The sequence below is a fragment of the Salvelinus namaycush genome, chromosome 22 (genome assembly GCF_016432855.1).
Source record: "Salvelinus namaycush isolate Seneca chromosome 22, SaNama_1.0, whole genome shotgun sequence".
Classification (NCBI taxonomy): Eukaryota; Metazoa; Chordata; class Actinopteri; order Salmoniformes; family Salmonidae; genus Salvelinus; species Salvelinus namaycush.
The window spans coordinates 23,976,914-23,992,720 of NC_052328.1; the positions used below are offsets into that span (position 1 = coordinate 23,976,914).

The window sequence follows — 15,807 nt, forward strand, 5'->3', positions numbered from 1 at the left end:
CTCAAGACCTCCTGCCCCACCTCCAACTCCACCACCCCCCATCCCCCACACCCAGGGGAGGGTAAAACTGATCCACAGGGCCCCCCTCCTGTCCTGCCCGTTGTCCCTCCCCCCCTCTATACTTACTCACACTCACCTACAATCTTCTTCTCCTCTTTCTGTTGTCACATGTTGGATGTTGTATAGCTAGATCTTTCACATCCCCCAACCTAACCTTCTCCCCTCCCCATGGTGATCTGATCTGAGATGGTGAGATAGTGTATGTCTCTGTCTTCCCCCTCCCTCTCTCTCTTTCTCTCCCTTTCTCTCTCCCTCCCTCTCTCTCTTTCTCTCTCTTTCTCTCCCTTTCTCTCTCCCTCCCTCTCTCTCTTACTCTCTCTCTCTCTCTCTCTCTCTCTCTCTCTCTCTCTCTCTCTCTCTAGGGACCCTCTGCCAGCTCAGGAGCAGATGGGTGGCTGGTGATGATACGTTGTTAAAAATAAAGATTCCTGTTAACCCGTTGTCAGCTAGCAACCTCTCTCTCAATTCAATTCAATTCAAGGGCTTTATTGGCATGGGAAACACATGTTAACATTGCCAAATATCTCTATCTCAAACACTGGCCAGGCAACACTCCACAACACAGTGTGTTGCTACATCCAGTCACTCTACAAACAGTCACCATGCTGTTTGTCCCGTACAACTGAGCCCCCAACCCTAAAAATATTCCATTTAATACATGATCGTCATAAAGACGGTGCCTGCATTATGCATGACTTGTAAGCAGACATAAATAATGAATGAAAGTGGCAATTGTGCAGTTTCTTTCATGCAATTATTTAAATGAAATTTTCTCTCTTGGTTTTTGTTGCTCTCAGCGGACGGAGTTAGTCCAGTGACTGTTCGTTGATAAATTATTAAGGGCAATATAAGAGAGGGAAAGCTGTGAGATCAAAAGAAATATCCAGGCCAGCTCTGATGGCGCAAACCCCACCAAAGAAAGAGAGAGAAACTGAGAGATGGAGAGAGGCTCTGCGTTTTGTGGGTGTCTGACCTGGTATACCTGTCATAGGCTAGCAGGCAAGCTGAGTTACCTGACAGATACAACGGCGGCAGAGGTGGATTCTGGAACAGGAATACTTACCTGACATTACTTTCGGAAATGCTGATCCATTTCCCCCCACTAAACAGCAGCACTGAAATAAATGTAATATGCACGCAGTCAGTTGTAAATAGGCTATAACCCCCAAAGGTCAATCAGAATCTAGCCTTCAAAGCATCAGCTATATCGTGCTCTGCCAGATTTTCAACTTTTAAAACTTCAGAGGGATTCTAAAGTGGGCCAGGGAGGGAGAAATAGGGGGAGAGCTGATAGCTTTGAAAGAGTCCAGCAGCGGTGAGGGGTCCTTCCTAAAAAGGGTGACAGATTTTGATACTGCTTTGCAGGAGGTATTGCTTTCAGCCCCCATATTGCAGAGGGCTCTGAGGTTAGTGTAATGACAGACAATACCCCCTCTGGGTGAACTGGCTCCATTCAGAGCTCCTCAATAGCCTTGCTGAAGTAGCTAAAGAATGGGTCAGAAAAGCCCTGGTGATGGAAAAGAGAGGGGGGTAGCACACAATGCAAACGATATTGATTAAAGACCGGAGCAAAGAGTACCTACGTGAGGCACTCCATTGTGTGTCTTTGTGTGGAGATGAGAGGGAAGGCTGGGTGGGGTTGGAGAGCCACTGATATCAATGTGCTTCTTGCTCCTCTGAGAGCTGTACTTGTCCCCTACGTGGCTCCGTACCTCCTCCCACCACACCACTCCAACCTAGTTCCCGGCTTTAGACATTGCTTTCCCCACGCTATACTGTGTTGTGCTACTGTCACTGGCTGGTGTGGACACAGTGGTATTTCAATGACATTGTCTTCTGTCTGTTAAGCCGTTATTCTTGTGTTCATAGTCAATTAGAGGAACTCTTGGCATCAAATCAAATGCCAGAACAAGATGTGATCTCATGCTCCCAGTTCATAATCAAGACAGATCTTATCAGATCCTCCAGCGAATGGTTAATGTGGGCAAGTTTTGTATCATCACCCTCTCCCCATCCTCTGCCATTGCTCCTGACAACCCCCCCCCCCCCTTCTGCACACTCCCTTCACCACAACCCCCACTCTGCGACCTCACCATCCGTCCCCTCACTCTCACCCACTTACTCACTCAGTCACTCTCAGTCTGAACAGACACACACACACATTAACACTACACACGTGTCAACCTCTGTTCGATTTTTGCTACTCACTTGCCAGTGAGCTTGGAACAGGACTGGAGAATAGGAGAGAAAAAGAGAAGAAAAGAGGAGAGGAGAAGAGAGGAGAAGAGGAGAAGAGGGGAGAAGAGAGAGAAGCTTTACTCACGGACTGGCTGACATTCACATAACGATCACAGATCTTCTAGGACACGTACAGAGCAAGGCTCCACGTGTGACTGAGTGGGACCTGCAGATACCCAATACTGTGCCTTGGGACCTGAACACACACATTGGGAGTTGTGCTGTGGTAGCCAGACACCTATTAAAGCAGAGAGGCAAACCCCAAGGAAGGGAAGGGGGCGTCCAACAACAACCTGAGTGTTGACTCGAGCTCCTCCTCCCGTCCGTCTCTCATCCTCCTCTTGTCCATCTCTCCTCTCATCCTTCGTATTCTGCTCTGGAGTGCACTGTGAGGTAAGGACACGCATGTTGTCGTTGTCAAGTGCCTGTGTGTGCATCATCTTGAAATGTTCACATCGATAAACAAGCCTGGATGTTATTCAAACTTGATTTCTACATCAGAGCCTTTTTTTCTCTCAGTCTCAGGAGGTTGGAGAAAGCTATGTGGGGGTTTGGAGTACTTTGCATTTGTTGTCGGTGGGACAAATAGATGACGCAGATAGTGAAGCTTTTATGTAGTTCTTCTTGTTTTTATTTATATCATTTTCTACATAGCTTTCCTCTAAACCATTGTATGTTTGACTATGACTGCTTGCCTGTTAATCATTTGTCTGGCTGTCTCTCCGTCAGACTGCCTCGTTCTCTGTGTCTCTCTGTTGGCCTGTATCTCAGTCTCTTCCTCTAGTTCCCCAGAAGAGTTGTTAAGTGTGAATGTGTAGTGGGAAGTGATAGCAGAAGGAAAGAGGACCTATGCAATGAAGATCTAGCAAGAGAGTGTGTGTGTGTGTGTGTGTGTGTGTGTGTGTGTGTGTGTGTGTGTGTGTGTGTGTGTGTGTGTGTGTGTGTGTGTGTGTGTGTGTGTGTGTGTGTGTGTGTGTGTGTGTGTGTGTGTGTGTGTGTGTGTGTGTGTGTGTGTGTGTGTGTATGTGGGTGTGTGTGCACATGTGTGCGTGTGTGACAGAGAGAGAGAAGGAGAGAGAGAAAGAAGGGGTGGTAGATGTGAGGGAGAGCGAGAAGGCTAACACACTCAGACACTAGCAATGGGGTAGAAAAAACAGCCGTAAAATCTTATCAAGGTCCAGCTCCCCCTACCCTCCACCTCCCACCCCCTCGCCATATCATGCACCCCCCCATGCCATTTAATCTGTCCCTCCAACCCACTCACAGGAGGCAGATGGGACCCCTGAGTCTAGGACAGAAGGCATCTGACACCGTGTCCCTACTGATAACTTACAGTAGGACTGAGCACTCTGAAACTGACTCCAGGCCTGTGTGCACCAAGACTCAGTGAAGGCTGATTAGAGATAGTGGCTATACAAGAGAAAAGTAGAAGGATTTATGTAAATGTACATTTAGTGCTGAAAAACAAATGAAACAAGCAAAAATAAAGAAATTAGATAGGAGCGACTTACTCTAAGAGAGACAGAAATGAGAGATGGAGGAAGAAAGAGAGACATGATAATAAACTCAATGCCCTGTGTAAAGCAGTGTATTTATAGAGCGCTTTGGTTAAGTTCACTATGCTCTCTCTCTCCCTCTCTCTCTCTCTCTCTCTCTCTCTCTCTCTCTCTCTCTCTCTCTCTCTCTCTCCACTCTTAGAGAAAAAGGTGCTCTATAGAACCTAAAAGGGTTCTTAGGCTTTCCTCATAGGAGAACCCTTTGAACAACCCTTTTTCGTTCCAGGAAATACCCGTTTGGTTCCAAGTAGAACCGTTTTGGGCTCTAACTCTTTCCACAGAAGATTATATTTAGACCCCAAAAGGGTTCTACCTGGAACCAAAAGGGGATTTATCTGGAACCAAAAAGGGTTATCCTTTTGGCTGTAATTTGCTGAGGAGACGTATGCATATTTTATCAGCAGGCACATTTAGAGAAAAAACAAGTCTGAATGAGAGAGAGAAAGACACAGAGAGACAGAAAGAGAGAGAAGGGGTGTGTGAGAGAGAAGAGGACAGAGAGAGAAAAATAGAGAAGGGGACAGAGGGGGTGGGGGGGCAGAGGTCTGGTTTATAGTATGCATGTGGCACCAGTTATGAGCCCATTAGACATGGAGCTGTAGTAAACACCACTTAGCTTAATTTGTGTGCCTTCTTCCATCACACTTTCTCTTATTTTCCTGTCACAGTCTCTCTCCATTTCTCATTCTCTATTACTCTGGACCCCATGTCCTTACCCTCCTCTCATTCTCTATTACTCTGGACCCCATGCCCTTCCCCTCCTCTCATTCTCTATTACTCTGGACCCCATGTCCTTACCCTCCTCTCATTCTCTATTACTCTGGACCCCATGTCCTTCCCCTCCTCTCATTCTCTATTACTCTGGACCCCATGTCCTTCCCCTCCTCTCATTCTCTATTACTCTGGACCCCATGCCCTTCCCCTCCTCTCATTCTCTATTACTCTGGACCCCATGTCCTTCCCCTCCTCTCATTCCCTATTACTCTGGACCCATGTCCTTCCCCTACTCTCATTCTCTATTGCTCTGGATCCCATGTCCTTACACTCCTCTCATTTCTCTCATTACTCTCTCTCTCTCTCACTCCCCCTCCCTCTGTCATTTATCTTTCTCCCCATCTCCCTCCCTCTCTGTAAAAGCTTTATGGGTTGCTCACTCCTCTACTGAGATAATGAGATCCTCCGTACTTTGTAATGATGCAGCTGTTGTTGGTGTGGAACTTGGAGGTCCCAGGGCCTGATCAAAACTCAGATTCATCTGCCTAGTGCCTATGTACGATTGTCATCTGATCTGCAGGGCACAGCCTTGACGCTGACAAACACACGCCAACAAGAGGACGTTTTTGAAGACTGTGACTTTGAACGAACGCATTTTCTCTCTGGAGACAAGAGCCAAGACCTGTAATCATATCTACAAATCATCACAACCGCGAGAACAGGACAGAAAAAAAACATCCCAATCTGAAAACGGTTTCAAAGTTCTTGCAGCTTTGTCTGCTTTTGTCAAAAGAATCTGTATTCCAATTGGATTATACTAAAGCACCTCCAGGTGTTGTTTACGTTAATCCAAAGTAAATTGGCTGCTTTTCTCCGATAACATGGGATGTAAAGACCATGAAAACATACCCTATATTTAGAGAACAAACCCATTTGAACTACCTTACTATAAATAGAGATATACAGTAAATTCAAAGGAATCCACTTCTGAGTGATATTTGCAATCCACTTCACACTTTGAAAGTCGTAAAATGAGGCATTTTTCACCAAGTGTCAAGCTGCGCCATACAGATCCAGAGTATTATAGCAAGACAGTTTGCTTTCCTGCATGAATAATTCTGTGTGAACAGCGGAAATGTTACCTCGTATTAATGAATCATCTGCTGCTAGACCTCTTTAGTACTTGATGAATGGTAGGAGCAGAACTACGTGATGGAACTGATGGATGCTTTTTACCTTTCCCCTGTTCTTTCAGTTCCTGGGGGACGGCATAGTGGTGTCCGAGTGTGAATGATGGCAGCGATGGCCTGGTATCTCTGCCTGGCCGTGTCTCTCCTCTGTGGCCCCTCCTGGCCCCAAGGACACTCAGCTCTGGCTCCTGAGAACGAGGTGCCACTCCGCCCCACCGCCTGGCTGCCTGATGGAAAGGTCACCACCATACATCTGCCCAAAGGACGCACCCGGAGGTACAGCACAGAGACCCCATCAGGGGAGGTGGATAGTATTCCACACTAAATGTTTATGTTCCATGTCCTGGACATAGATTGAAATACTTAAGAGAGGCCTCTGTTTAATATCCTGTCTTTGTCCAACTTTATACTGTCACTACAAAGGGCTATAATTACAAGTTACCTACATGGTGATTTCCTGTGTAATTCTTCATGGGTTTGAGCAACAACAATGATAGCCTTAATCTTAATAGCCATTCCTTTAGTTGTTGGAAAGGCAGCGGTTCAGTGCTGTGGCCCCATGGGCAGGAAGAGCAGCCCACTTGGCCCAGGCTCTGCTGATCAGTGCCAGTTGTAGAGCTCTAACACTGGGAGCTGTAAATTGGAATATGGGCATCCGTGTGAGCTGCAGTCTGTCCATTGATGCATTTGTGCATAATGAAACAAAATGTTTAGAAAATGAGAAAAAAATCTGCTAATGATGATTCTAATGAATCAAGTCAATTAAACCAAGTATTACCCTTCACAACTTTAGCATGGCACAGCTGTTGAGAAACAGCAGCACAGTAGCAGTTGATCCAGAACATACATGTAAAAGAAGGACGATACTTTTCAAAGGGCAAAGTAAATATTCTGGAGGCTGTGATAACATAGAGGTCAATTACATTACGTCTCGATATTGAATGACTCACCTTGATGAGTGATGTTGGTGACAGTACAAAGACGATCAAATAAGGATGTCAGAATCAGTCGGTGATAATGATGTAATGGTCAGTAGGTGAGTTTGAATCTAATTCTATTGTGAAGATGAACAATAAGCTTGTAGAAGGAGACTATAATGTCTAAGCACAGAGATGTGGTGGGTCTAATGTGGAGATATGAGCAAAGAGATCTCTATCTGTACAGCGCAGGTCCATGGAAGCTCATCACAGATTGTTAGTTGAACTCTTCTTGTTAACTTTATGGGTTTATCAGTGTATGGAGAAAAAAGCTGATAGACATTTTGTACATTTTTTTAATGCTTTGGTGGCTACATGTTACAGTACCTTTCTAAGTGTGGGACGAAAAAGGCATGAAAACATTTGAAGTGGAATCCCTTTTTTGTGTGGTACCTATCTTTGTGCAGGCTGTACTTCACACTGAAGAAGAAGGTTGTGATGATGTCTGTGACCGTCAGTCCCTGTGACCTCCCCATCGAGTGGACCCTTGAAGCCCGAACCCTGAAGGACAAACCGCCTAAGAGTCTGCACTGTGAGTGTGAAACACTGATAGACAATAAAAGCAATTGCACACAACACCCTCTCACATGTCATTTCTATTCATATCAATTCGGTTTCATTACACCACAATCCAATTCAAACTGGAGACATTTATTTTTGACATAGTGGCCATTAAAAGACTAACCCTGGTCATAAATGTCTACAAGATAGGAGAGACTTAATCAATCCATTGGTCTTGTTCTCTCTTTCCACATCTCTGTTTTCCTCTCTCCCTCTCTCTTACTCACACACACAGTACTGAGCCCAGGATACTGAATAAAACCGCTTTAGTATATCACTGGACAATCTTTCCAAGCATTTTACCTTTTGCTTTCTTTAATTTCAAAGCAAGAAGGACAGTAATATATCTAAATGCCACACTTTTTTCCTGAATGTAAGAGAGATTAGACTGAAGTATTGCCAGTACTTGAGAATGAGAGAGTTAAAACATTTGCCATTTCAAATAAGACATACACTGAGAGCGAAATAGATAGGTTTGTACAGAACGGCATGCAAGTTCTACCCTGTACAGTATAAACTGAAATTCAGCTTAAGTTAGACCTTTAGCATTCTATTGAAAATGTATCATATTCACGCCCAAGATCAGACTCTGCAGTTTTTATTTGTGATGCTATGGGCTAAGTGAAACCCGAAATAGAGCATATCTGGTGAAAACCTCTTCAAGAGTTGCAAAGATATAACTTGAGTGACAAAATAAAGAACAGATAAATCTAAGCTACATAACTACATTCATTTAAATGTTATAATAATCTATGGTTGTGCATTAAAAAAAAAAGATTTTGTGCATCGATTAAACACAAAAGTTGCCTTTTTAGGCCAGCAATGAACATCCACCATGACCCTCACCAGCCTGCTTAGTTAAAATCAGTGGGTATTTTAGATGGACAGACAGCTTTATGAAGTTAACAGTGACACATACACTGAGTGTGCAAAACATGAGTATTTTTCTGAGGGCAAAGGGGGGTGTAACTCAATACTATGAAGCCGTTCCTAATGTTTTGTACACTCAGTGTAAATCATTCAGTGTATGAACCCAAGGCTTCCCAACCTCTGCCTAAATTATTCAGTTAGATTGTGTAACATTTGGTACCCTTTCATTTCCGTAATAAAAAGTAATTGCCCCTAAGAACCCAGGAATCCCTTTGAAAACAGTATGTGTGGCATTGATGTCAGAAACATTTATTCTAGTGTCAAAATTGACTAAAAAGTGTACATTGGATACATTTGGTAATAAAGTCAGTATCGTCTAAAACGGAGTTTGGAACCTCCGTGCTTCACAAGGAGTAAATGAAGGTTGGGTTTGGATTACGATGTCAACATATCATGCCCCCTTTTTCCAAGCTCCACGTGCACAACGCCCCTCCCTTCCTTGAATGTGGCTTCATTATTTCATCGCCCTCCACGCGTTCTAAAAATCACGGCGTGAAAAGACCAATACGGATTGCACAGCCAACAACTATGGTTTGCATGCCCTGCCGAAGGACCCTATCACGCGGAATAGGTGGTTGGAGTTTATTGCGGTCTCCAGTGGTGGTGAGTATACCCGTAGCTAGACCATAGACTGAAGGTGGTGTATATTTTGATCATCATTATCACTGTGATCTCTAGCATAGCTGACTTTAGCTAACTAGTTAGGTACCAAGCTAACGTTAGCCTACCTCAATACAACTCGGATTTGGCTTGGAAACACGATAACATTTCAAAAGAAGGCAAATAATTAGTAGCAACACCTTTTGTAATGATTCTGATGTCACCAGATAGCCAGCCAACTAATATTGAGGAAACCACCATATTTTAGCTAGCTAACGTTAGCATTGCTAGCTATCTTTGACGAACTTTTCTAGTAACAATAATGACAACATTGGCATCTCCCTAAAGTAAATTTGATGACATCATAATATGGCAAAGTTGTTTCCTAATAATTATTTGCGTACTTTAACAATGTCGTCATATTTCCATGCAGCTCTAAATTAGTGTAATTTAGACGAAACTGTCACATTAGCCTCCGAGGCGAGATGCAACCCATGTAGGGCACAAATAGATACTGAATGCAGCTAGTTATGGTGGTACTAGCTAACTCATGTCTGACAACAACAGTGTAGTGACTAGCAGCAACAAACTCAAACCAACCCAGGGCCATAGCAAAATATGTCATAGTTGGTTGCATAGTGTAACGGCATCACTGCCCTGAATCTGATCCAATCTGGAGCCAGTCAGTTTACATCTGTAAAACATAGAATTACGATCCAAATGAAATTACGTTATTTTTCGAGCTCTGTTTATAATTGAGGGATGATGATAATCCTTGACCCTGTTTTTCTGTTAGATAAAGTGCACAGTTGGGTGCCAGACTGATCCCCTGGTCATGAATGGACCTACCAAAAGGAGCAAAGGTGGGTATCATAAAATGTCCAGCAATGTGATTGCAATGGTTTAGAGACCTCCAAAAATAATTTAGTTCACTTGTTATTTTCACAGCTTGTAAGGTAAGACCTCAGAATAAAAGTTGTCATGCGACACAATTACTCTTGTGACACCTATGTTGCCATTCTCCCTCAACGATGAAAAGGACACGCCATCATGAGGCCTCTGATAGTGGCCGCGTTACTGGACTGATGACACAGTCGGCTTCAACAACGACAGGGAAGTGCATTAGCAAAAAGCTTTGTCCTTTCTTTAGAACAAAATGCAATGTACTACTTGGCTGTCTATTATATCACCCTGTCACAGGCCCTCCCTGTCAACACAACCTCATAAGATTGCCTGCTACAGTTGTTCGAGAGCTGTCCAGTTTATAGCCAAACATGCAGCATAGAGAAGACCAACAAGGGGGCCCTCATCAGCATCATGCAGACATGCCCTGGCTGTGAGCATTCCTATGAATGGAACAGTCAATCACATGTTGGCAAGTATCTGGTTAGCAACCTTCACCTATCGGCGGCAACTGCTTTCACAGGGTCACCTTCTGTGCAAATACAGAAGGTAACCTATTTCATTACTTTGATAAATTATGTTTCACAATTGGGTTATCAAATGTATGTAAACTGATATTATTTGTTGCTTATTTTCTAATTCTTAGATGCATGTAGTGTCCAGGGCATAACCTAGCCTGGTGGAACCAGCCTGATCGCTGTTTTCATCATTCTACTTCACATTTTATGATATCTGAAGTGAAATAGAAAGGTGAACGCAGTGATCAGGTTGGTTCCACCAGGCTAGTCATAACCACCATTGATAATGTAATCGTGTGTGACCAACCAGTATCTTTGATAAGGGTCCAGGAGCTGTTCTATGCTGCTATGCCCATCAATGGGGCTCTGGCAAAGACCTCGCCTCACCTCTTGCCTGCTCACCAACGGTCGTCGATAGCAAGACCAGACTCACGTAGGTTTAGTCTGACCTGTTCAGACTTCTACATAGTACCCTTTTGTGTGTCGGATGTGACCTATGTGTTCACAGAAACATGTATGGAGCCAGCACATGTAGACTTGCAAGATTATGTGATGAAGTCCAGACAGGCTTGATACTGATGTTTTTGAATGGAGACCTGGCACTCAGCATTAAAATGTAACTAGACACAACTTATTTGTATTGTCTTTTTTGTTTGTTATTTAATGCTATCAGTCAATATGGGGAGAGAGAAACCTTGTGTATTCTGCACTGTGATCATGGAACTCCTGTTATATACAGTACAACACACAGGAAGGTATGACTATACTTGACATGTTTGCCAAGGTAACCCCATTACCACCAGACAAAATACCAATAGGCACAGTATCCGTTTCGCCTGGGAATGACAATGAAAGGTGTACATTGTTATGTTAGCTGAACACTGCTTCTATGGCAGTGGTATTAAAACTTGTTCAGCGGGGACACCCGCTGCCGACCCCATCTCACCCCAAATCTAATGACAACCTTAACAATCTGTAAAATTTGATTTTCACAACAACAAATAACAAAATTGAGAACTGTTGCATACATTTACTCAATTGTATTTTTCAAATGATCTTCCTCAGGAAGGTTTGTATATTGTCCCATACAATAATCTGTACTCTGAATGTTTTATTTGTTATGTGAAGGGTTGTTTATTCTACATGGGCCTGTTACTACATATGAAAATGATCAAAACTCTTAGTTTAGAATATCTACATAAATTCAGCAATTGCATTCTTCCCATGTCACTCTGTAGGATACTGACCTATTCAAAACTTCCTCCAACATCTGACCATACATCTGCCTGTAGTTATTGAACTCAACCTGCAGGAGGTTTGGTGTGATTGAGTTTGGGGGAAACGGCTGCGGGCAAGGTTCTGTCAGATGGGTGTCTTGGTGGTGGAAAGGATACACCCACATCAAATGACACCTCCAAGCCAACTCATGTTTGGCTTCTGTCATGGCCGTCATCAATCACATTTATTTATAAAGCCCTTATTACATCAGCAGTTGTCACAAAGTGCTTATACAGAAACGCAGCCTAAAAACACAAAGAGCAAGCAATGCAGATGTAGAAGCACAGTGGTTAGGAAAACCTCCCAAGGCAGGAACTTACAAAGAAACCTAGAGAGGAACCAGGCTCTGAGGGATGGACAGTCCTCTTCTGGCTGTGCCGGGTGGAGATTATAAGAGTACATGGCTATTAATGCCAGATCGTTTTTCAAGATGTTCAAATGTTCATAGATGACCAGCAGGGTCAAATAATAATCCCAGTGGTTATAGAGGGTGCAACAGGTCAGCACCTCAGGAGTAAATGTCAGTTGGCTTTTCATAGCTGAGCATTCAGAGGTCGAGACAGCAGGTGCAGTAGATTTTGGGGGGGGGGTTCAAAACAGCAGGTCCTGGACAAGGCAGTGCGTCCGGTGAGAGAGATGGGAGAATTAGAGGGAGCATACCTAAGATCACACAAGACACCAGATAAGACAGGAGAATTACACCAGATAGGACAGACTGACCCTTGCCCCCCAGCACACAGCCTACTGTAGCATTGATACTGGAGACTGCGAGGGGGGGTCGGGGGAAACTGTGGCCCCTTCAGGCAGGATATAACCCCACCCACTTTTCCAAAGCACAGCCCACACCAAAGTGATATCACTAACTTAGTACCCTGAGACAAGGCAGAGTAAAGCCCACAAAGTTCTTCCCCACCGCATGAGCCATAGGGGACGCAAAACCGGACAAAAAGATCACATCAGTGACTCAATGCCGCCAGCATTTCTTGAGGCGCAAGCCAAAAACCTAGGCCAAATCAGCAGGTGCAGTTCCCCTTTATGTCAGGAGAAACTGTAAATGCTTATGGTGAAAAGGGGTTCATATGAATAAGGTAAACTCTTTTTAGCACTTCATTGATTATAGTTGAGTACTGTATGAATTAAAAGTAATCAAGATACATATTGAACTGTAAGACTCTTCAATGACTGTTCTGTCTAGTTAGTGTAAGTCTGTGTGTGGCACTGTGTGCATGTGTGAGGCAGAATATTCATGACCTGTGGCTTAACTGTTTTCTGCACAGGGAGTACCAAGAAGAGTATGCCAGAGGTGTGGTGGAGAGGACCTGGAACTGAAGCCAAGATACACACCTACACTGGCAACGCCATGAACACCTACACAGGTCCTTCGTACGCCCCAGCATCTATCTACATCCTCAGGCTGCGGTCCAAGGATCAGGACACCAGGGCTACTGTGTACCTCCATGAGGGCTCTGGGATCTCCTGGGCCTTTCCACAGCTTCCCTCTGACTCCCGTGTCCACACCCTGGGTGTAGGAATGACCAGTGTCACCCTCAGCTGGGCCCCCAGTGCCTCCCTCAAAAGGCTGCACACTCAACGCAGCTATGACTACTGTGTCCTCATAAATCGCAAACACAACTACCGCAACCTTTGTGCCGCCCAGGAGGGCATCAGGAAGGAGCGGGAGAAAGACAAGAAAAGGGAGAAGAAGGACAAACAGAGGAAAGTAACTGTGTGGCCGATTCTCAAAGACTGGTGGTGGCAGCAGTGGGATGCTGACACTGAGCTCCGGTCACCCGCTGCGCTCCGTGACGACTATGGTCATCTCCAATGTGTTTGTAAGGGAACAGAGAGCGTGTGCACTGTCTCTGAGCTCGTCCCTGACACGCAATACTACTTTGACGTATTTTTGATTGACAGGCTAAATGGAACCAGTGCCGCATATACTGGAACATTCGCTCAAACACACGAGGAGGCCCGAGCAGCTATCACACCACTCAGGGAAGGGGAGCTCCGGTGGGTGACCTTCCGGGATGGAGGCTCAACCTCTGGGGAGTTCTTTAGCTTCCGCCCCCGGGGCTGGCAACAGAGTGGCCTGCTCACTCTACAGAGCTGCGGAAGCAGTGAGAAGATCAACATCACCGTTTCCAGCAAGGGCAAAGAGCTGAGCTCCCAGGCTGTGGGAGAAAACCTGGCTCAGATCTGGCTCCAGGGCAGCCTTTCCTACCTCATCCACTTGGAGAAAGAGGGAACGGCGGCTCCCAGACAAGCTGCTCCAGGAGTACTGAAGGCCTCTGTTAAGATGCAGGCGTCCTCCACTTACCATCGTCAAGGGATACCTTCGCTCCCCTCCACTCTGCAGATAAAGTCTTTCAACAGGCTCAGGAGCTGTGAATCTGTCACCCTGGCCTGGATGGGCACAGAGGAGAGGAGCCTTTACTGCGTGTACCGCCAGAGGCTGGGTAAAGGGGGGGGTAAGAAGGGAGGGACGGCACCCTGCCTGGGGCCTGAGTCACGGTCGGACACTGAGAGGGTCCTGTGTAAATACTTCCAGGAGCTCAACCCTCGACGGGCTGTCACGACAGCCGTGATCGGAGGCCTGGAGCCTGGGGTGGCCTACATATTTGATGTCTATCTAATGAGACGCTGGGGGATCCCCATAAAGTACAGCAGCAAGACAGTAAGAACCAGGAAGGAGTGCTGAGCTGCTGCCCACTCCTAGTCTCAGTCTGCAGCAGCATTGGACTAACAAAGAGGTGATTTAAAAAGACTTACCATGACAAAGTCATTCTACTACGAGGGAGACTGTTACGAAATGTGGTACACCCTCTGAAGAGTGGTCACATTTGAACACTGGTACTCATGGATTGGGTAGGAGTAGCAGAGGGGCGACTGCACACCAGCAAAATTCATTCCATTTCAGTAACCTGTGCTTTTTGTCTTTTTGTTTATAGTTGTTGATGATGTGCCAGTTGTCCAGGTACTAATTGTGTGACTGAGTACAAAGGAGGATATACGTTTTTGATTAATACAAATTTTCAGTGAAGACTGTGCCAAGAAATATGCAACAGAAGCAGATAGAGATTTGATTATACTTTGCAATGGGGAGAGAGAACTTATGGCAAGAACCTACAGTATATATTTAGTGCTGCATTGTTTTGTTTCAATATTCTACAGGCTTAAAACACAGATAGGGTAATCTATTGATGCTTAGCGCAAAGTCAATGTGTATCTTGTGTTCTGCTTTCGCATGAAGTAGATCAAATTTGTTAGCGACTAGCTTCATTGTCGTTGATGTATTATTGTGCTATACTTCAAATACACCAATAAACACACATTAGGTATCTGTATCCTGGTATCAACATTCATCACTATCCTCTTTTGGTTGACTTGTCTCTTTGCTTAGTTAGTTGAGAAAACAAATTGAGAGATCAACGCACCCCTACCCTATACTAACTTGCATTTATTTATCTCTAGGCTACTTGGATGATTACTACAAAACTAAAGAGTAAAACTAAAGATCATAAATGTATCATAACAAATATCTCAAATCTAAAGAACTTGATTTAAAATACTTTCGATGACAATATTATTGATATAGAGGCAATAATGATTGAGAGATCACTGCACTTCCTGATTTGACCTCATTAAGAAATGCTAGCGGCCATGACTGAATTCAAACTTGAGTTGGTTTTTGGGTGTGGTTTGATGTGGGTGTCTCTTGTGTGTTTTAAGGTGGGAACAGGTAGCCAAATTATATTGCCAGTTAGCTTCAGCTGGCTGGTGTGCAATAGTGGCGAAGTTGTTTGGACATTGGATAGCCTATCTCTGGGGATAGTTAGGAGCTGTCAATAAATTACACAATGTAAATGGGACAATATTTTAATGTTGCACAACTTTTAGTTGACTAAATTATTTAAATTCATATATGAATTTCTGGTTTGATGTTTTTAGGTCATTGAAATTTGACTTTAAAAAATATTGTCCCATGTACATTATATAATTTACTTATGGTCCGTAACTAGCCTCATAGGGATATCGAATGGTCCATGCCATCTGGAGTACGTCCCTACCCCATTGAAGTTGAAATTTAAAATGGTACGGGATGGTTAGGATTTAGGGTAGGTATGTCCCAAGGATCCCGGATAACACTGACAAATATCAAACAAAACTGACCATGGGCTTTACAATGGCATCGCCTGCAGCTACTCCGAATTGATGATTACTTGGGAGCTGCCAGCTGTGGCAGGCTTAAATTAATCCAAGCCAAGGAAAACTGTTAGGATAT

General features: G+C 44.4%; 1 protein-coding gene and 1 long non-coding RNA gene across 2 annotated transcripts; both read left to right on the forward strand.

The window, feature by feature from the left end:
• Positions 1-8,719: 8,719 nt before the first annotated feature.
• On the forward strand, positions 8,720-10,387 carry LOC120017667. Its single transcript, XR_005472133.1, has 3 exons — positions 8,720-8,829; positions 9,623-9,689; positions 9,775-10,387. It is a non-coding gene; the product is annotated as an uncharacterized LOC120017667 (long non-coding RNA).
• Positions 10,388-12,819: 2,432 nt separating this feature from the next.
• LOC120017799 (protein NDNF-like) lies at positions 12,820-14,223 on the forward strand. The gene has a single exon (XM_038960771.1). The coding sequence runs from the start codon at positions 12,820-12,822 to the stop codon at positions 14,221-14,223; it is 1,404 nt and encodes a 467-aa protein (XP_038816699.1).
• Positions 14,224-15,807: the final 1,584 nt, after the last annotated feature.